General features: G+C 37.2%; 1 protein-coding gene and 1 non-coding gene across 8 annotated transcripts in view; one reads left to right on the top strand and one right to left on the bottom strand.

The window, feature by feature from the left end:
• CCDC148 (coiled-coil domain containing 148) overlaps positions 1 to 22,245 on the bottom strand; it is a 340,275-nt gene that overhangs the window by 143,460 nt on the left and 174,570 nt on the right. For all 7 annotated transcript variants that reach the window (XR_009599333.1, XM_060409905.1, XM_012136609.3 and 4 more), the window contains one exon: positions 433 to 573. Coding sequence is in view for 6 of the 7 variants with exons in the window: in XM_060409905.1 (XP_060265888.1) it covers positions 433 to 573 (141 nt within the window). In the remaining variant the exon portion in view is untranslated. The remainder of the gene's footprint in view (positions 1 to 432; positions 574 to 22,245) is intronic.
• LOC121818847 (U6 spliceosomal RNA) lies at positions 20,370 to 20,474 on the top strand. The gene has a single exon (XR_006058996.1). It is a non-coding gene; the product is annotated as a U6 spliceosomal RNA (small nuclear RNA).

Raw genomic sequence — 22,245 nt, 5'->3', positions numbered from 1 at the left:
TTCTTTAAAGGGACTTTTGGTATTCTATTAATTGTACTGACCCCAGTATACTGTATTTTCCAATAAATACATCTTTTCACAGTCTTTTGCTGTACTGTAGTCAACCAAAATGCTATTCCAGTACCTCTGACTTTGCCATGTCCCTATTAAGAACGTGCTTTAACAACAACTACAAACCCTGTATTTTCTTTATCTATAGTATCTCTTCTAATCACAAGTACTTGTGCTTATGAAGTCAATAAAGTGAGTTTCCCTCCATGTACATAAATCTCTGAAGCTCAAATACATTCAAGCAAGACTCCACTAGAACCTTATGAATCTTTCTAAGAACTGCCTATGAGGATTCTATGCCAAAGACCAATTCTAGGTCAATCAAATCTCAATCAGGCAATTAAATATTCATTCACACATTTGCAGCAACAGTATAAATACCTCTTTTTTCTTCTCTTCTCTTTGTAACAATTTCTTCTTCTTCCACAGTTTCTCTTTCTCCTCTTCCTTTTCTCTTCTTCTGGCAGAGATTTCCATTTCCAGTCTTGTTACCTCTTCCTGGTGGGCTCGCCACTGAAGAACCTGAAATAAATAGAAATTCATCCAATAAATAAATACACTCAAGTGATTTCACAGATCAAAAGGAGACTAGGTTTTGTATCAAGCAGATGTTAAAGATTTTCCAAGGACCCATTAAAATTCTGCATGCACATTAGTGTGTGATGTTTGTGTAAGGTGTAGAAAGCAACTGTAAAAATCACTTCATTCAGAGATTGTTCACTTGGATTCATGGAATGAAATTCTAAAGAGTCTGTGATTTGACTTCAAAAGATCTGTGAATTCTCATAAATATTATATAAAAGTTTTGTGTTTTTGCAGATGTGTTTTCCTAGAACAATATTTCTATTTTCTAGTCAACAGTTTTCAAATGGTCTTAATATCCTAAAAATTTTAAGAATCACTGATATGTTTCATCCTGATTTTTATAAGTGAAGAAAATGAGCCTGAATGAAGACAAAAAAAATTAAGACATTTAAAAGAACTTCCTGGGTACTAATAGGTGTTATTGGTAGAAATATAATTGGTACAGCACTTCTAGAGAACACTGGGTAATATGTAAATATATAGCACAATATGAAATATACATAGTCTTTCACCCATAACCCCACTTTGAAGAAATTTTTCAAAGAAGACAATCAACAGGACATGTGCACAAATTACCAATAGGAATGTTCATTGCAGTGCTGCTTAAACAGAACAACTGGAGAGTCTAAGTGTCTGGCAACAAGAGATGGCATAAATTAACTATGGCATCATCATGTAATGACTGCCATTGAAAAGTTTCTATATTTCCATATTCATCAATCCAGAAAATATCTACAACCTATTATTAGATGTGAAAAAGCAGGTGCAAAACCACATTCATGGTATGATCTCATTAAAATAAAATATCATCTATCTATCTATGCAAAGAAAGAGATTTGGAAGGAGGTTTACCAAAATAATAATATTGTTTATTTCTGAATAGAAGCATTTCGTGGAATTTAAAAAATTTTTTATAATAAACATGTCTTATCTTTGTGAGCAGTAAACCAATAAAGCTAATGAAACAAAAGCAAACCTACATTCCATGTACACATATAGCTAACAAAGCAGAGAGGAAGGAGATGGAGGCATATGCAGAAAATCTTTTTTTTTTTAAAGGAAGAAACTAGCATTCTCAGTTTAATATATCATTGTCATATATTTGATATAAGCATGATTCACTGTGGTACTATATGAATGAAAATGGAGTAAATAAAATATCATAAAATATGGTGAACTAAAATAACTAGTTAAGCTCTTTTTGCACTTTCATTATTCAAAGTTTGCTTTCTAAAAATATAGTTTGCTCTATTTATCAAAATAAAAGGAATATCAAGGAAATTCAGACTTTTGGTCTTCAAACACTTCAGTTCAGTTCAGTCGCTCAGTCGTGTCCGACTCTTTGCGATCCCATGAATCGCAGCACACCAGGCCTCCCTGTCCATCACCAACTCCCAGAGTTCACTTAAGCTCATGTCCATCGAGTTGGTGATGCCATCCAGCCATCTCATCCTCTGTCGTCCCCTTTTCTTCCTGCCCCCAATCCCTCTCAGCATCAGTCTTTTCCAATGAGTCAACACTTTGCATGAGGTGGCCAAAGTACTGGAGTTTCAGCTTTAGCATCATTCCTTCCAAAGAACACCCAGGGCTGATCTCCTTTAGAATGGACTGGTTGGATCTCCTTGAAGTCCATGGGACTCTCATGGACCACAGTTCAAAAGCATCAATTCTTTGGTGCTCAGCTTTCTTCACAGTCCAACTCTCACAGCCATACATGACCACTGGAAAAACCATAGCTTTGACTATGGACCTTTGTTGGCAAAGTAATGTCTCTGCTTTTCAATATGGTCTCTAGGTAGGTCATAACCCTCCTTTCAAGGAGTAGGCGTCTTTTAATTTCATGGCTGCAGTCACCATCTGCAGAGCTTTTGGAGCCCAAGAAAATAAAGTCTATCAGTGTTTCCATTGTTTCCCCATCTATTTGCCATGAAGAATTGATAGGACTGGATGCCATGATCTTAGTTTTTTAAATGTTGAGTTTTAAGCAGCTTTTTCATTCTCCTCTTTCATTTTCATCAAGAGGCTCTTTAGTTCTTCTCTTTCTGCCGTAAGGATGATGTCATCTGCATATCTGAGGTTATTGATATTTCTCCCGGCAATCTTGATTCCAGCTTGTGTTTCTTCCAGCCCAGCATTTCTCATGATGTACTCTGCATATAAGTTAAATAAGCAGTAGGTTGCCCCAACTACTGATAATCTTGGCCATATTTACCTTATTCTTTGGAACCCTATTCCTAGAATAAGATCATCTATGCCCTCTGTCCTAACTTATTACTTCCAAATCATTCCTTCCTTTATCTACCCTCTGTGGGTAATATGCTCTATCACAATCAAGTGCCCTGTCAAATATTGCCAGGGGTCTCCCTCCTGAACTGGTCCCCCTTTCTTTAACCTTACGGTTGTATTTAACTCTGTCAACCACCTCTTCATGTTTAAAACTCTTTCATTCCTTGGCTATAACACAGTTCTCCCCTGCTTCTCCACCAGTTGATACTGCTCTCTTCTCTTCTTCCTGCTTCCTGTGTCTACCTTATACTCCTAACTCTATGGCTATCCTTTCTCAACCCCAGCCTGTCTGTTGTTATCTAATGTGCTTGTCCTCACCTCCAAATAATGCCCCACTTTAACCTTGTTAATGTGTAGTCTCTAGGTAGGTTTTTTTTTCCCGTTCCTTTCTTTATACCACCATCTTTGTTCTTTGCCTCATGGTATGACCCAGACTATTCCCCTACCTGAAATGCCCTCAGTTTCCCCCTATTTCATAAAATGCTTCTTGGCCCAGCACATGTCCCATATCTGCCATTATACATTCTCCAACCCACACTCATCTCTCATATGATTTCACTGACCATATCATAACTGTTCTCTAATTATTTTGAGCATAATATTTTTATTTCCATTTAGAGCAGAGGCCATGATATATAGGTGTTTTGTTTTCTGTTTATACTGTCTAGCAGAGTGCTAGCACATGATAGATGCTCAAGTAATAACTATTTAAATTACCAAAATAACATTTTTAAATGGAACCAAATAAATGAAAAAGAAATGATAGCATTAGAATATACCCTTTTGCAATGCATAATGAAATAATGGGTTCTCATTCATGATAATCATTTGCTACTGAAATTGATCTGAGCTGATAGGAAATGTTATAGTAATGGATGGATCAGGCTGAATTGAAAACACTGAGTAATCCTAACATCAAAGCAGCCATTTTAGTTTCTGATTTGAATATACCAAATATAAAAAAATACATAAAACAGATATATTTCAATATTGATTAGTAAGTAGATGCTATTATGGAAACACTGTTCAAGTTTTTAGGTGTGATCATAGTATGGTTATCCCTTTATAAAGGCTTTATAAGTGGTTTATTCTTTTTAATTTTAGAGATAAATACTAAAATATAGATGAAATGATATGATATATGGGTATTTGCATAGGCATGAGAGAGTAGGTAAGGGTATAGATGGAAAAAATTTGACTAGTAAGTTGATAATTGCTGAAATTGAATAATGACAAACTTAAATATATGTTTATATTTTTCTGTATTAAAATTTTTATTTAAGAAAACACAAAATATAACGTATGACCAAAGAGATTTGTATAGTAAAACACTGTAGTCTCAAGGTTCTCAGACAATGAGACCTGAGAAGCAGTGAACTAATGTAAAGAAAATTAGTACATATTCAGTCTTTCTGAGTCCTGAAATTTATTCCTATAAATTTCAATAGAAAAAAGTTTGTGTTTTGGAACTACTTTACTCACTTTTGATTTAAGACTAATTTATGAGAATTATCATTGAATGACTTTGCACATGTACTGTTGTATGATTTATGAAGCCAGATATAAGCAAATACCTACAACTGGACAAGATTTCTGTTTCCAAAGGTAAGTATAGCAAGAGAATAACCAGACCAATAAAATTCAGGTACCCCAGTTAATCTCCCAGTTTACCCTTCTTGTCATTTGCAAGTCTAAACAATGTTTTTTCTGTTCTCCAGAAACGATTACCATAGGTTTTAAAATGGAGCATACACTGTAAATCATAAAACAAATGCAAGTTGAGCAATCAAAAGCCAGTGGGTTATAGATGTTAAACTATGTGCACATATATGAATTGCTGGAACAAAAACTCTGGAGCAAGTCAGCATCAGCCTTTTGAAACTAAATAGTTTCTACTTCATATTAGAATCATGAGAATGGTCAGGGACTGTTAGAAGTTTGCCTCCAATCGATAATACACAATATCATCTGTAATTATACCTATATCCCCTCTCCCCCAACACACAAAAAAAGGTGAAAATTGAAGAAGAGAACGTTGTTAAAGCTAGCATTATATCCTCCTAAGTAGCTGGAGTTGTGAGATCATGACAATGAGAAACAGGCTCTGCAACAGTTAGTATCCAGGAGGTAACATAATGGGGCTTTTTGGAATACACAATGGATACAGTGAAGACTCGCTGGGAAAAGGGTGCCAGTGAAAAAATCTGTACCCAGTGGATCCCCACAGAGGAAGCCAAAGGATTTTCCACGAAGAGAGAATGACAACCGATTATGGTATTTTCAAGTCCAAGAACAAGAAAGCTGACAGGTGGGCAGAGGAATCAATATAAGCACAATAAGCTGAAGTACAGAAGAGCAAACCGTGAGCAAAAGGAAGAACACCCCCGAAAAACATTTTAGCGGTTTTTATTTTAAAAGGTTGGGTAATTATATAGCTTTAAATGGAGCATGCGAACATAAGTGTGCAGCGATAACAACCAGGAAAGAATATTACCACAGTGGTAGTCAGGAGCACATTATAAGGAAAGTATTATTTACATTATTAACTACAGAAGTTTTTTCCAGTTCTCTAGTTAATTCTTTGTTTAATATTCCTGCCAAAGGTACAGTCTTTGAATGAAACCTTAACCTAACAGAGAACAAATGAAGTTTAAAATATATTAATCTTTTGCCAACAATAAATTAAGGATTTAAAATGAAAATGGTTAGTAGTATTACATATATCCTTTGCTCTTGATGTAAAAGTTAAATAGTTCAAGGGAAATTAATTAACATGCATATTTTTAGAATGAATCAAGTACTAGAAAAACACAAAATGAAGCCCACGTAAACTTCAAAGGCAAAATGGAAATTCATATCAAGGTAAAAATATTAACACAATTTTACATCAAAGTTGAGAGCATTGAAAATAACTTCTGAAGTTGGCAACGCAGTATAAAGGAAATGAGTATTAAGCTGCTGGTCAGAATACCAGCCTTTTTGTCTTCTCTCTGCCACTAACTGACAACATGGTTACTTTGAGCAAATGGCTAGCCTAGTCTTCTCCCATGTTAAAGGGGATGACGACTGGATCAGGTGACTTCTATAGTTTCTTTAAGTCCTAGTATTCTGATTCTATTTTCTATTTTACTTATGTAGAGAGACCACAATATGCTCTGTAGTTTTCAGAATGAAAACTGAATGCAATTCAAAATGAATTGCAATGAGGAACAAACATCAGTATTTTATGAGCCTGGTAAATAATAATAGACAATTAAACATTAATTGTGAATTTTATCAGCCATTATTTGTAGAAACATTGTATCATGTATATTGTTTTATATGTGGGAAAAGTACTATTGAGCAGTGTCTATTACTTATGATAAAATATTAAAAACAGCCATATATGAGGGCTTACTGTGTGCTGGGCCTATGCTTTGTCAACACATTAATCACAGTGTCAAGTAATCCTTGAAACAAGCAAGCTCTCTCTTCTTCATGGTTCATCTGGCTAACTTTTCCTTATCCTAATCAAGCCTAAACTTAGACATCATTTGCTTCAAGAAGCCTTCCCTAACTTACCATGTCCAGATCAGGTGTCTCTTCCCAACGTCCCTAGCATCTTGTCTTTCTCTTGTATTACAGCACACATCAGCACTGAACCACTTGGACTTGCCCGTATCTCAGACTTGGCTACAAACTTAAGGGCAGGGACCAAATTTGTCTTATGCGTGGGCTCTCTCCAGAGTCTTGCATGGTATCTAGCACTTTAAAGGGTTAAGAAATATTTATTGGTAAGTGCACAGATAAGACTCTGAGGCTATGCTTGGCAGTTAGATGGACAATATTTCCCTTTCTCCCCCACTGGATAGGTCTTTGGAAAGAAAGTTACCCTCTCCAGACACATTATCATTTTCCGACTCTTCCACCCTGTGATGCTGGATCCCTGCTTTCCCCATTGTAACTGTTTCCAGGATTCCCAAGCGCCACTTCTGCTTGTCAGACAAGGAAAATATCCAGAAAACCTTGTCAGGATTTTCAATAATGAATTATATTTCTAGCAATGTTAGAGGATATGTGCAAAAAGTGTCAAGCAAATCTTTTTCTATCTTCTCCTTAAATGCTCCTATAAGCTTCTACAGCTGAGTAAACTTCAAATTTTCATTTATTGAATCTTTAACAGTCTGATAGTTTCCTTAAATTCTTTCCAAATGTCCCACCATTTTTCAATATTACCTAAGCTTTTTTTTTATCTTATATGTTCCACTTATGTTTAAACTCCACTCATGAAATACAGTACCTGTGCTTTTGCATACATTATTAAAACTTCCTGCTCTCTCCTTGGCATTTTTGCTTAGTGGAAAGATTTGATTTTTCCTCTTGGTTTTACAATTGTCCCTTGGTTTCTTGGATGACTTCATAAGTGCATTTTTTTGATCACTTCTCTTTGATAACTGCTTTCCATTTTCTGTGACTTTTTACTTGTCTTTTTGAGAATCTCAATGATTATGCACTATTATGTAACTGTTTCGTGCCCTTTTCTTTTCAAATAAAATCTTGCAAAGTTTCATTTTAACGGGTCTTAGAGGGTCTTAACCTTAGTGTAAAGTAAGACTTGCAGAGGAAGAAACAAACTAAATGCTAATAAGTGAAAAACTGTCAACAGATATTTTTTCCTAAGGGACAAAACTTACAGACCTATCATTGTACTATATTTACAAAACTGACAAAGCCAAATTGCATAATAGACTCAGAAAATGGGTTCTCAGTCAGGAAATCACTTGCCTGCTGACTATGAGATCTAGGGAAACCATTTCCCATTTCTGGGTCTCAAATCCTCTTCAAAAAATGAACAGCACTAAATCAGTTTTTCAGACAAAGGGTTACAACTCATCAGTGGATAATGAAATAAATTTTATGGATGGGAACTAGCATATTGTTATGGAAGAAAACATCAGAGTGCTTCTCATGTCATTACAGTAATGCTGTTTCAGGAAATTTTTATTTCCATTCTCTGTGTGTGTGTATGCGTGTATGTGTATATATATATTCATTTGTGATATAAAATACATTTCTCATGTAGGTCACAGTGAAAGAAGCTTGAAAAACACAGCAGTAAATTCTCTATAATCTTTTCCAATGCTGAGATTCTATGACTATGTGCTATAAAGACCAAAGCTACTGTGCCGCCATCATTAAGCCACAGTCCTCATCCTTTCTGCGGTCAACCGAGAAACATAATGAGAGAACCCAGGTTTTGAAATCAGAAACCAGAGATTTAGTCCTACCCTTGTGACTTATTAATGGCACTCCCTGGGGCACACTGTTTAACCACCTCTAACTTCAGAATAATGTAAAATAGGATAAAAACGGCACACACCTTACAGGATTGCTGTGCAAATATCATCAGTTTGCACAAGCCAGATTCTCAAGAATCATCCTGACACTGCCTGTCCCTGACACCCCACATATAATCCATTACCAAGCCCTGCAGACTGCATCTGACTATCATTTGGACCTACATCCAATTCTATCTTCAGGCCTTCCATCCTAGCGCTCTCAGAATACATCGTGCATCCACACTGGTTTCATTTCCTGTCCACATCCCCATCTCACTTCCTACACTTTAAAAGATTTCCATCACTCTTAGGGTGAAGTCTAAGCTCCCAACTATGGACTACAAAGCCTCCAGAGTTTGGCCCTGCCTATATCTGCAGCCCCAACTCCTAAAGCCATTACAATAACTGACTCACCCTCTCTGCTCCAGGAGCCCTGGCCATCACCCAGATCCCTAAAGAAGCCATACTTCCTCCATCTATGTGGATGCTGAACATGCCATTTCTTTCACTTGCACCCTCCCCTTCACCTTGCATCCTCCACATCTTTTCCTATTCAATACTTAGCCCCAGGTTTCAGCTTCAGTGTCTGTCAGGGGAGTTTTACCCACCCATCCTAGTTGCATGCTCCCATAACTTGCTTATTTTTCAACATACTTGTCATAGTTTAAAATCAGACATTCAGCTTTGTTACATGACCATAGTCCGCTTCCCCACTAGACTATGATCTCCATAAAGAAAGGGACCACATCTGATTGGCTCATCATTGTATTTCCAGTGCCTCACACACCACCTGACACCTAATAGATGCTCAATAAATATGTGTGAAGGGGCGAATAAATGAGATAAGAAAGCAAAACTGCTATACAAATGTTCAGTATATTCCTCCATTGCTACTATTGTTTTCTAGCTGACTTTCCTGACTTCACTGCCATTTCGATTCAACCAATTCAATAGATATTTGTATTTTGGATTAATGTTCACGTATTTTTGCTCCCCTTCACATGATTCTAATAATGGTGGCTTTGCATTTGCCACCATTTCAAGCAGTTTCTATGGCAATTCAGACATTACCTTGTTCAAAGAAAGACTCAATCTTTTAAGGCATATGTGGACTTGACCCCATGTATATCACCTTATTTCCTATTACTCCCCAAAGCAAACAGCCCAGGCCTTCCTCTTCCTCTGCCTCTTCCTCTCTGCCCCACTGCTACACATCCGTGTTTATTTCTGTCCCAGGTCTTTGCCTGGGAAACCCTCACTCCTGCTCATCTCTCCTTCAAGGCCCTTCAGAGTTGTCCTTCCTAACATCCTCTCTACCATTAGTCAACCCCGGCTCTTGTGTGCATCTATGACTGTGTCACAAAATAGATACCATCCAGACACTGTTTACCTACCTTGCTTTATTTTCACTCCATTTACACTACAAAAAATTATATTATTACCCTAAGAGTTCTCAACAAAAGGAGGATTTTTTTTCTTATATCCATATGAGATGATGTCAGTTAACCTACTGTGGTAATCACTTCCAATAAATATAAATCAAACCATCATGCTGTATACCTTAAACTTATACAGTGAGATATGTCGATTATTTCTCAATAAAACTGGAAAACATTTTATTATTGGTTAGTTGATTTATTTTCTTAACAGTGTTTCTCCCTAGACTTTAAACTCCACGAGAACAGGTACTTGGCCTTATTTACTTTCTAACCCACCGCTGGAACAGTGCCTCCTCCAAAGTAGAGGCTCAATGAATATTTCTTGGGTAAATGAACAAGAATGGCTTTCATCAAAAAGATAAGAATTAATGAGTGTTGGCGAGGACGTGAAGGAAAGGAAAGCCTTTTGTACTGTTGGTGGGACTGTAAGTTGGTGCAGACATGGTGGAAAACAGTATGGAGTTTCCTCAAAAAATTAAAAGCAGAACTATCATATAATCCAGAAGTTCTACTTCTGTGTATTTATCCAATGGGAATGAAATCAATATCTTGAAAGATACCTGCACTCGCAACTTCACTGCAGCATTATTTATAATAGCCGAGACATGGAAACAACCCAAGTGTCCACTGACGGATGAATGGATAAAGAAAATGTGGTACACATATACACTGGAATATTATTCAGTGGTAAAAAGAAAAAATCTTACAACTTCCAACAACATGTATAGATCTTAAGGGTATTATGCCAAGGGAAATAAGTCAAAGATGAATACTATATGATCTCACATGTGGAATCTAAAACAAAAAACAAACCAAAAAAATGAACTTTTAGATACAGAGAACAGATTGGTGGTTGCCAGAGATAGAGGGGTTGGGGAGATAGTCAAAACGGGTAAAGCAGGTCAAAGGAACAAACTTTCAGGGGTATAATGCACAGCATAGTGACTATAGTTAACAATTCTGTATTGTATGTTTGAAAGTTTCTGAGAGGGTTAATCTTAAGAGTTCTCATCATAAGAAAAAAATATAATAATGTGTGGTGGTGAATGTTACCTAAACTTACTGAGGTAATCATTTCCCACAATATATAAATATTTCAAATTATACTATATGCTTAAAATTAATATAAAGTTATATGTTAGTTATATCTCAATTGTTAAAAAGGAGGAAAAATGGTTTTATTTATTAGCCATTTCACAGGCACATACTACTTTTCCCAACTAGATTATATGCTCCTTATATATTGAGGTCAAGGGTTACACAATTTTTATAATCTATAAAATCTTCTGCAACACTAAAAGTTATTATTAAAGATATCTGCTATCTAACAACATCTTCTAAGAAAGTTGAGATAACTTTATGCTGAGCACTAAGTTTAACTTCAGTATCAGGGATTTCCCATAAAGCCATCAACCCCAGAAATGACTACACTTTTGATTCTGCAATTTAGAGTTTTCTTATCTTGGTCTGTGGTTAAAAATAAAATACAAATAAAATATGTAGTACATTTGCCTAACAAGGCATTTCCCTAATTAATGCAAGTGAAATAGATTACAGAAGAGAGAAAAAGTTACCTAGAACACCTTCTTGTAATTAGGATGGTTTGCTGTCTAGAGGGAGAAAGTATCTACAGGGAGATATATATTATATAATGTAAATAAGTATTAGTAAGTTATTCTTAAAATCACAAGTTTACGCTAGCATAATCATATACCTCAAGCTCTGATATTTTTCCCTCAGAGTTATTATTTTAATGAACAGAGCCTCAAGAGAAATACTTATGGATTAGTAATCACTGAAATAGTCTTTTTTTATGAGAATAAGATGATTTTGGAGCTATGAAATGAAGACCACTACTGAGAATAAAAATTAGGGAAAGTTATTATGGAGTGTGATAAAAGTGATTACAGTTTATGGATTTCCTAACTCATAGGACCCAAACAGGAAGCCTTCAATGAGAATATTTTTCTTTCCAACAACACAGTTCTTTCTAGATACAGCACAGAATCAACAACAGAATAATTCAACAGAAATAATTCAAAGAACTTGGCAGTACTTTTAGTCTCTTCACTCAAACTTATTACATCTTACCTATATAAAGGGGCCATGAATGGAAGTCAAGCAGAGATCACAAGAAGATTAACTGGGAAAAATCATAAAAGAAAGTGACTTCCATTATCATCAGTAGAACCCCATTCACTTAGGATGTTATTCAGCAATAAATATTTCAAACTAGATATAGTGTATGTTGATATATGTGTATTGCCTAAATGCCTTTCTGCAGAAAGAACAGTCAAAACAATCAGAAAAAATAAGCAATATCTTCTTGGTGGACCGGGGAAGCAATAGGAGAAAAGAGAGGAGGGAAAGACAAAAGACAAGATAAAAAATGAAGGGAACCATTATATGAATGCAAAGGGGGCCTCACCCAGATTATCCCTAAAAATGCTAATGGAAGTTACACACATCAATTTTCTGAGCAGTCACAAGATAACAAATCCCATTATCTTGAACTTTCTTCAAATAGATATTAAGAAAGAGGCAGATTGCTGTACTGATACTACAGCATGAGATGTTGGTGAAGATGAGAAACCTTGTTCTTCTCCATAAAGTCTTGGTAAAACCCCTGAAATGAATGGTCTGAACAGATAAACGCTAAAACAATGTGCATTATTTTTAATTCATTTATTTTATATTCCATTATATTTAGCCAGTTTGCTTCTAAATGACAACTCCTTTGCAGTTCCAACTTCCCCAATCTTCAAATTACTTACTCTGCATGTTTCTTTTTTAAATATAAATTTATTTATTTTAATTGGATGCTAATTACTTTACAATATTGTATTGGTTTTGCCACACATCAACATGAATCCGTCACAGGTGTATACATCTTCCCCATCCTGAACCCCCTCCCACCTCCCTCCCCATCCCATCCCTCTGGGTCATCCCAATACACCAGCCCCAAGCATCCTGTATCATGCATCAAACCTAGACTGGCGATTCATTTCATATATGATATTATACATGTTTCAATGCCATTCTCCCAAGTCATCCCACACTCTCCCTCTCCCTCTCCCACAGAGTCCAAAAGACTGTTCTATGCATCTGTGTCTCTTTTGCTGTCTTGCATACAGGGTTATTGTTACCATCTTTCTAAATTCCATATATATGTGTTAGTATACTGTATTGGTGTTTTTCTTTCTGGCTTACTTCACTCTGTATAATTGGCTCCAGTTTCATCCACCTCATTAGAACTGATTCAAATGCATTCTTTTTAATGGCTGAGTAATACTTCATTGTATATATGTACCACAGCTTTCTTATCCATTCATCTGCTGATGGACATCTAGGTTGCTTCCATGTCCTGGCTATTGTAAACAGTGCTGTGATGAACATTGGGGTACATGTGTCTCTTTCAATTCTGGTTTCCCTGGTGTGTATGCCCAGCAGTGGGATTGCTGGGTCATAAGGCAGTTCTATTTCCAGTTTTTTAAGGAATCTCCACACTGTTCTCCATAGTACTAGTTTGCATTCCCACCAACAGTGTAAGAGGGTTCCCTTTTCTCCACACCCTCTCCAGCATGTATTGCTTGTAGATTTTTGGATAGCAGCCATTCTGACTGCTGTGACTGACTGGTGTGAAATGATACCTCATTGTGGTTTTGATTTGCATTTCTCTGATAATGAGTGATGTTGAGCATCTTTTCATGTGTTTGTTAGCCATCTGTATGTCTTCTTTGGAGAAATGTCTGTTTAGTCCTTTGGCCCAAAAAAGAATGAAAAAATGCGTATGTTTCTTGAAGGAATAGCTCTGATCCCCTATATAAAATTCTATACTATTCAACCAAGGAGACAACCCTGTCCTAATTCATAAAAGCATATTAAACAGAAGACATGAAGCATGATGGTATGAATCTAATTGCCACTTATGCTAGGAGATTTAGAAATTTGAATTTGCTCTTTTATGTCTATGTTCTATTTCAAGTTTCCTGCCTCCAGATAATTACTCCCAGCTAGGAAAAAAAAAAAGACCCTATCTGTCATTACAAAGCTAATGTAACTGACCAACTATTCTAAACACCATTATGTGTAAATGTATTGGGGATTTTTTACATTTAAAGCTATTTTGTCTTTTCACAGGAGTCCAGTGAATTATGGCATTCCAGGTTTCTCATATATAATTCCCGTCATGTACCTTCCCTGCCTCACATAGAGAGAGATTCTAATCCTTGAATAATATTGCCATCGGCACTCAAACTGAGGCATACTCTGTGAAATTAATAAGAAAATATCTCTAATTTATAATTGAATAAAACATGTTTAAGAGTTAGTAACATGTCAGAATTAATAATACCAATTATACATCTTCATCAGCTAGCTGGATCCCACCTCTGATGTTCCCAGGGTTTCTGTTTTGGTTTTTTTCCTTCTCACTCAGCCCACTGGGCCTCCAGTACTATGAATGGGCCCATAGCTCCCAAATCCACGGCTCCAGATCCATTTTGCCAACTGCCTGTTGGGTAATCTATAGCCCTCTAAAAGCAATACATTCAAAGACAGAATCCCTATCCTTCCCTCAGAACTTGTACTCCTTAAGTTAAGTTGGTGACATCATAGACATACCCGGTTGCCCAAACCAAGAGCCACTCTAGACCTTTTTCTCTCCAATATCCTTCATATTCTGGCACTATATCCTTCTTAATATATCTAGACTCCTTTATCTCACCTCCAGTCCTAGAGCTACGAAGTTCAGTTAAACTTTGATCATCTCATTCCTCAATTTTGAGAATTAGTCCTAACTGGCCTCCCCACATTCAGATTTATCCCATATCAATCCATTTTCCACATCTTTCCTGAATAATCCTTTTACAATGAGAAATCTGGTATTACTCCACTTTTGTTGCCATTGTTTTTCAGTCGTACAGTTGTGACTGACTCGTTGCGACCCCATAGACTGCAGAATGCCAGGCTTACTATCTCCCAGAACTTGCTCAAACTCATGTCCACTGAGTCAGTGATACCATCCAACCATCTCATCCTCTGTCATCCCCTTCTCCTGCCTTCAATTTTTCCCAGCATCAGGGTCTTTTCCAATGAGTTGGCTCTTTTCATCAGGTGGCCAAAGTATTGGAGCTTCAGCTTCAGCATCAGTCCTTCCAGTGAATATTCAGGACTGATTTCCTTTAGGATTGACTGGGTTGATCTTGCTGTCCAAAGGACTCTCAAGAGTCTTCTCCAGAACCACAGTTCAAAAGCATCAGTTTTCAGTGCTCAGCTTTCTTCATGGTCCAACTCTCACTTCCATACATCACTACTGGAAAAACCGTGACTTTGACTATATAGACCTTTGTCAGCAAAGTAATGAAATGTCTCTACTTTTTAATATGCTATCTAGGTTTATAATAGCTTTTCTTCCAAGGAGCAAGTGGCCTTTAATTTAAAGGCTGAAGTCACCATATGCTGTGATTCTGGAGCCCAAGAAAAGAAAGTCTGTCACTGTTTCCATTGTTTCCTCATCTATTTGCCATGAAGTGATGGGACCAGATGCCATGATCTCAGTTTTTTGAACTGAGTTTTAAGCCAGCATTTTCACTCTCCTCTTTCACCTAGCCTTTCAAAGGTTCCCCATTGTGTCCAGCAGATACTTAAGTTCAAATATTTGTTGGAGCCAGGTAAGTAGCAAAAGTGAGAAAAGGGGACTGGGTGTAAAACACCCAAGTGGTGGTTGGGAAGCGACCCATATTGACAGGCACATGCTCCACTTAAAGTCACATAAGGGAGGCAGTGGCTTTTGACTCTAGACAGTTGTTGCCACAAAGAAAGGAACTCCTAAGTAATTCAGTTCAGTTCAGTTGCTCAGTTGTATCCCACTCTTTGCAACCCCCTGGACTGCAGCACACCAGGCTTCCACATTCATCATCAATTCCTGGAGCTTGCTCAAATTCCTATCCATCAAGTCGGTGATGCCATCCAACCATCTCATCCTCTATGTCCCCTTCTCCTTCTGCCTTCAATCTTCCCCAGCATCAGGATCTTTTCCAATGAGTCAGTTCTTTGCATCAGGTGGCCAAAGTATTGGAACTTCAGCTTCAGCATCAGTCCTTCCAATGAATATTCAGGACTGGTTTCCTTTGGGATTGACTGGTTTGATCTCCTTGCTGTCCAAGGGATTCTCAAGCATCTTCTCCAAACCACAGCTCATGCTTGTGATACTTTTGAACTGTGGTGTTGGAGAAGACTCTTGAGAGTCCCTTGGACAGCAAGGAAATTATTCCAATTTTTCAAAAGAATTTCAAAGTCTGGATTTGTATGCATATGTTCCAATATGCATTTTAACATTGAAAATATATTCTTAAAAACAAATATTGCTCACTCAGTCGCTTCAGTCATGTGTGACTCTTTGCAACCCTATGGACCATAGCCCACCAGGCTCCTCTGTCCATGGAATTCTCCAGGCAAGAATACTGGAGTCGGTTGCCATTTCCTCCTCCAGAGGATCTTCTCAACCCAGGGATCAAACCCATGTCATCTACGTCTTCTACATTGCAGGCAGATTCTTTACCACTGAACCACCGATGAAGCCAAAAAAGCAAATACATGAAGCCCTAATTTCATATTTAGGCTATCTGTTTTCAGCTTTTGATCTACCAGATAGAATTCCAAGTCTTCGCATGATTTACCAGGTTCCCCATTATCTGTCAAAGAATATTCTTTCTTCATCCTTCCTGCACCCAAACCACATTCCCTGCATCTATAACAAAATACATGCAGTTCTGCAAACATGCCATGCTGTTTTAGGTCCCCATGCCTTTGAATAGTCTCTCCTACTTCTGAAATACCCTGCTTCCCTAGTGGCAAAGGGTTATTCACTTTTCCAGTCTTAGCTGAAGCATCTCCTCCTCTATAAAGCCTTCCTGGATCCAGCCACAGTAAGATAATTATCCTTGGTGTCACTTCCACCTCTAGGCCATAACCATATAACTCACCAATCCCACTGGGCATGTATCCAAGTGAATTAATTGAATTAATATATAAATAAGCTCACTAAATTGAAATTATTTATTTTAAAGTTGCCTATTCTGTATCAGGACCACTTTTAGGGCAAAGACTTATTTCACCTTTTTTTTATGTCTATCCTCAGCCCATCGCCTATATAGTAGACATAATAGTATTAGAACTAAATAGGAGATATGAGACATGTCATTTTTACTAGTTGATAATTAAGTATTAATGATAGGAAAACAGAGATCTTCATTGATATCTGAGAGAATTTAACTTAACTTTCATAGAAGTAGAACAACTTTAGCTTTAACTGAAAAATACTTCTAATCTGCCTCTTCTCCTAGGCTGGTCAGTCCTTCACTAGCTATGTTGTGGCTTCAGCCCTTTTTACTGTCTCTTGACCCTGTAAGTTTTGCCTTTTCCACAGTTTTATATAAAACTACACGTAGTTTTGGACTTGGCTTCTTTCACTTAGCATAACACATCTGATGTTCAACCATGTTGTTACATGTATAGAAGCTGATTCCCTTGGTTGTTGAGAGGTATTCTGTTGTGCGGATGCACCACAGACTGTTTATCCACCCACTAGTTGTAGGCCATTTGGGTTACTTCCAGTTTGGGGCAATTACAATTAAGCTGTTTATAAACATTTGCTGCAGGTTTTGTATAAACATAAGTTTTAATTTCACCTGGATACATACCCAGTAGGATTGGTGAGTCATACAGTTAAGTGTAAGATTAACTTTACAAGAAATTGTCAAACTGCTTTTTCCAAAGTGGCTGTACCATTCTGCACTTCCATCAGCAATGTATGAGAGTTCCAGTTGCTTCACATTCTCACCAGAACTTGATACTGTCAGATTTCTGGGTAGTTAGTTTTTTTTAGGGTAGCAGGCGTGGTTGACTACAGGAGGGCATGACAACCCACTCCAGTGTTCTTGCTTGGAGAACACCCATGGAGAGCAGAGCCTGGCAGGCTACAGTCCATGGGGTTGCAAAGAATCGCACACGACTAAGCTACTAAGCACAGCAAAGCACAGGAGTGGTTGAAGCCATTCAAACAGAAGTGTAGCAGAATGTAGTTGAGGTTTCAGTTTGCCTGACATCTTCTAAATAATTTTTTCTTCACTGTTCTTTATTAGCTGATATTTCCAACATCTCTGTGTCCTACCTTGTATCCTCTTGGTCAACCTTTGGACTGCAGCTGTTGTGCCAACCAGTTGCTCACAGACAGGACCTGAAAGCAACTCAACCATATCTCACTTCCACCATGTACCTTGCACTTTCTGCCCATGGCTTCTCTGTCCCCACTTCACATTTGAAATATTTGTAAAAATCTTCTCATTCTGATGCAGTGTAAAGCTAGAAATGCAAGAAACCTTATACCCTAGTGGGCAATTCCTGACCCATGGTGGACTGAAGCCAATGCATACATACTCCTGGAAGGATAGTTCCACCCCTTAGAAGAATACTTATAAGACATTTTCTCTATCACTCCTCGCAGAATCCCCAGTGGGAGTGAACACCATCTGAACATTATTTTTGCCCATAATGGTGATCTGCAAAATAATATATCCCAGGGATGGTTTTCCTTTCTTTCTTGTTTGACTCTTTCAAAGCTCCTACTTTTTTTCCTTGAGGTTACCTCCTGAAATAAATTACCTGTGCACAAGCCTTTATTTTGGTTCCTGCTTTAGGTGGTATCCAGAGTAAGTCAGTTCTGGGAAGTATCTCAGTTCAAAGGAGAAGTAAGTAACAGAACAAAACTGAACCTAGGCTGATACTCTGTAAAGGACACAACATATTTTTTTTCCTTCTTTAGTGAGTAGCATATTTAGTCACATCTTCAACCATGAGATATAAGACTGAAAAGTTATGTGACTAAACTGTCGGATTTTTAATACTTAAATATGTCTCTTTAATTAGAACCTTAAGGAGATATATGAAGATAGTATTTTAGATTTATTGAAAATAATAAAATATTAACGTCAACTTGCTAAACATTAATATTTAACTTTTATTCTTCACTAAAGGCATTTGCAAATTTGCATTGTCTTAGTTAACTTGCACATTTTGTGACAGAGCCTCATGGAAAACTGCTGAGGCGGCTTGCTGAGGTGTAGTCCCCTATGGAAGGAGCGTTTGATTCTGTACAAGAGCTCTTGCCAGGTCTGGAGAGAGGATGTGAGTGACAACGACTCTTATGTCATTTAGAACAGAAGCAAATAACAAAGGGAAGAGTTATTTTACGTGAGGAACAGAGTCTTTGATACTGATAACTCTGGCTACTAAAGTTACACTCAAGTGTAGCTCTGTCTTAGCTTACCTCTAAGAAGTGTCCATAGAGAGGACAATTTATAGGTAAACAAGAGATTTTGTAAAGGTTTGTATTCTTATTCTCATGCTTGACACTGAATACCACTTTTATCTACACAGAAAGAGCTTTTGTTAACAAGCAGGAAAAAGCTAATCTATTCAGAAGGATAGAGGTCTCAATTTTCTTGATGACAATACACAAGTATAACTTGACTCTCTTTTGCACAAATCATTCTGGCATGTATACATTATATATATGGGTTGATTGTATCCATGGACACTCTTTGCATGGGTTTTCTTTTCCTATTGTGGAAGCATCCTTAGTATTTTCATAAAAGGAAAAAGCTGACATGTTGGTAGACAGAAGCCACATGTGTGTTCTCTTAGAGGATAATCTTGACTATAGGCTTCATAGGGGAATGGTAGAAAAAAATCTCTTGGGAAAAATGAGCAATTCAGGTTGAATGTGATTTCAGATAAAATGTTTAAGAGAAAATTATACAAATAACTACTTGGTATTTACAACAAGCAGGCACTGTAAACATTTTCAACACCCTGCCTTTGTGAAACAGATCTATTCTGTTTCAGCATAATCACCATCACCTTTACTTTAACCAACTAACAGAATTAATGATGCAGGTTTTTAAAGTTAATAAACTATTCTGAGTGCTTTATGTGTACTCTTCTAAATCTCTCAGATAATAATTTACCAGTATATGAGTAGTTTCCAGGACATCTATTTTATTATACTGAAACCAGATAAAATGTTGTCTGCTGACTATTTTTATTTAGGTCTGTAACTATCATTTAAACAACATGCCTTAAAACCAAACAGTGGTTTTGTCACAAAAGTAAATGGCTCTTCTCGTTTCTCTATTCCCCTAAACACTCCAGGTTGGAAAGCTCAGGCATCTTACATCCTCTTTGCCTCCTTATAGTAAATTAAACTCCATTAATTTATCCTTTGTTTTATTTGATTCTTCTTCTCCATTTCCTTTCCTCCTACCCAAGCTGAAAAGGCTAGGCTGATGCTCAGTGGATTAATAGCAGGGTCAGTTATCAGTAAGCTTTGAGAAAACATGAACATTACCTGACAGACTTAAATGCAGCATTCCAAAAGGTTTTCATAAGATTTATAGGGGGAATTTCTGGGGAAAGTACAAAGAGCTATAGCTCCACTTGAGACTTAGGAATGATCTCAGAACAATCACAGGGACAAGCAGAGCATATACTGGAGAAAAAACAAATATATAGGCCCTAAGTGCAAGTTGGTCTCCTTGATGAATGAGAAGATTTTGGTAATTCCTTTCTACCTCTCTGGTTTACAGAAGGTGAATTATAGTTTTCAGATGAATAGAATAAAGTATACTTAGTGCTCGCTTCGGCAGCACATATACTAAAATTGGAACGATACAGAGAAGATTAGCATGGCCCCTGCGCAAGGACACCTTATCTTTGACAAAGGAGGCAAGAATATACAATGGAGTAAAAGACAATCTCTTTAACAAGTGGTGCTGGGAAAACTGGTCAACCACTTGTAAAAGAATGAAACTAGATCACTTTCTAACACCGCACACAAAAATAAACTCAAAATGGATTAAAGATCTAAATGTAAGATCAGAAACTATAAAACTCCTAGAGGAGAACATAGGCAAAACACTCTCAGACATAAATCACAGCAGGATCCTCTATGATCCACCTCCCAGAATGCTGGAAATAAAAGCAAAAATAAACAAATGGGATCTAATTAAAATTAAAAGCTTCTGCACAACAAAGGAAAATATAAGCAAGGTGAAAAGACAGCCTTCTGAATGGGAAAATCTGCAAGCAATAAATGCTGGAGAGGGTGTGGAGAAAAGGAACCCTCCTACACTGTTGGTGGGAATGCAAACTAGTACAGCCACTATGGAGAACAGTGTGGAGATTCCTTAAAAATTGCAAATAGAACTACCTTATGACCCAGCAATCCCACTTCTGGGCATACACACCGAGGAACCAGAACTGAAAGAGACACATGTACCCCAATGTTCATCGCAGCACTGTTTATAATAGCCAGGACATGGAAACAACCTAGATGTCCATCAGCAGATGAATGGATAAGAAAGCTGTGGTACATATACACAATGGAGTATTACTCAGCCGTTAAAAGAATTCATTTGAATCAGTTCTGATGAGATGGATGAAACTGGAGCCGATTATACAGAGTGAAGTAAGCCAGAAAGAAAACACCAATACAGTATACTAACACATGTATATGGAATTTAGGAAGATGGCAACTCAATCGCCAGTCTATGTCTGACGCAGGATGCAGCATGCTTGGGGCTGGTGCATGGGGATGACCCAGAAAGATGTTATGGGGAGGGAGGTGGGAGGGGGTTCATGTTTGGGAATGCATGTAAGAATTAAAGATTTTAAAATTTAAAAAATAAAAAACTAAAAAAAAAAAAAAAAAAAAAAAAAAAAAAGCAGCTGAAGATTGGTAACAAAGTATACATTATGATGACAACAGGCACAGTATGTATAGAACAACAGTGAAGGAAGTATTTGATGATTATCAGTAATAAGTAATAATAATATATTCCCATTGTCCCCGTTTGAAGGTAGAGTTCCAAAGAATAGCAAGGAGACATAACAAAGACTTCCTCAGTGATCAATGCAAAGAAATAGAGGAAAACAATAGAATGGGAAAGAACAGAGACCTCTGGGGAGGGAGGTGGGAGGGGGTGTCATGTTTGGGAACGCATGTAAGAATTAAAGATTTTAAAATTAAAAAAATAAAATAAAATAATTTTTTTAAAAAAAGAAAGAAAATTAGAGATACCAAGGGAACATTTCATGCAAAAATGGGCTCAATAAAGGACAAACGGTAGGGACCGAACAGAAGCAGAAGATAGGAAGACGAGGTAGCAAGAATACACAGAAGAACTGTACAAAAAAGATCTTCACAACGCATTAATCATGATGCTGTGATCACTCACCTAGAGCCAGACATTCTGGAATGCGAAGTAAAGTGGGCCTTAGGAAGCATCACTAAGAACAAAGCTAGTGGAAGTGATGGAATACCAGTTGAGCTATTTCATATCCTGAAAGATGATGCTGTGAAAGTGCATTCAATATGCCAGCAAATTTGGAAAAGTCAGCAGTGGCCACAGGACTGGAAAAGGTCTGTTTTCATTCCAATCCCAAAGAAAGGCAATGCCAAAGAATGCTCAAACTACTGCATAATTGCACTCATCTCAAAGTAAAGA

The sequence above is a fragment of the Ovis aries genome, chromosome 2, assembly GCF_016772045.2.
Source record: "Ovis aries strain OAR_USU_Benz2616 breed Rambouillet chromosome 2, ARS-UI_Ramb_v3.0, whole genome shotgun sequence".
In the NCBI taxonomy this organism is placed as follows: Eukaryota; Metazoa; Chordata; class Mammalia; order Artiodactyla; family Bovidae; genus Ovis; species Ovis aries.
This window is presented reverse-complemented; position numbering and strand designations above follow the sequence as displayed.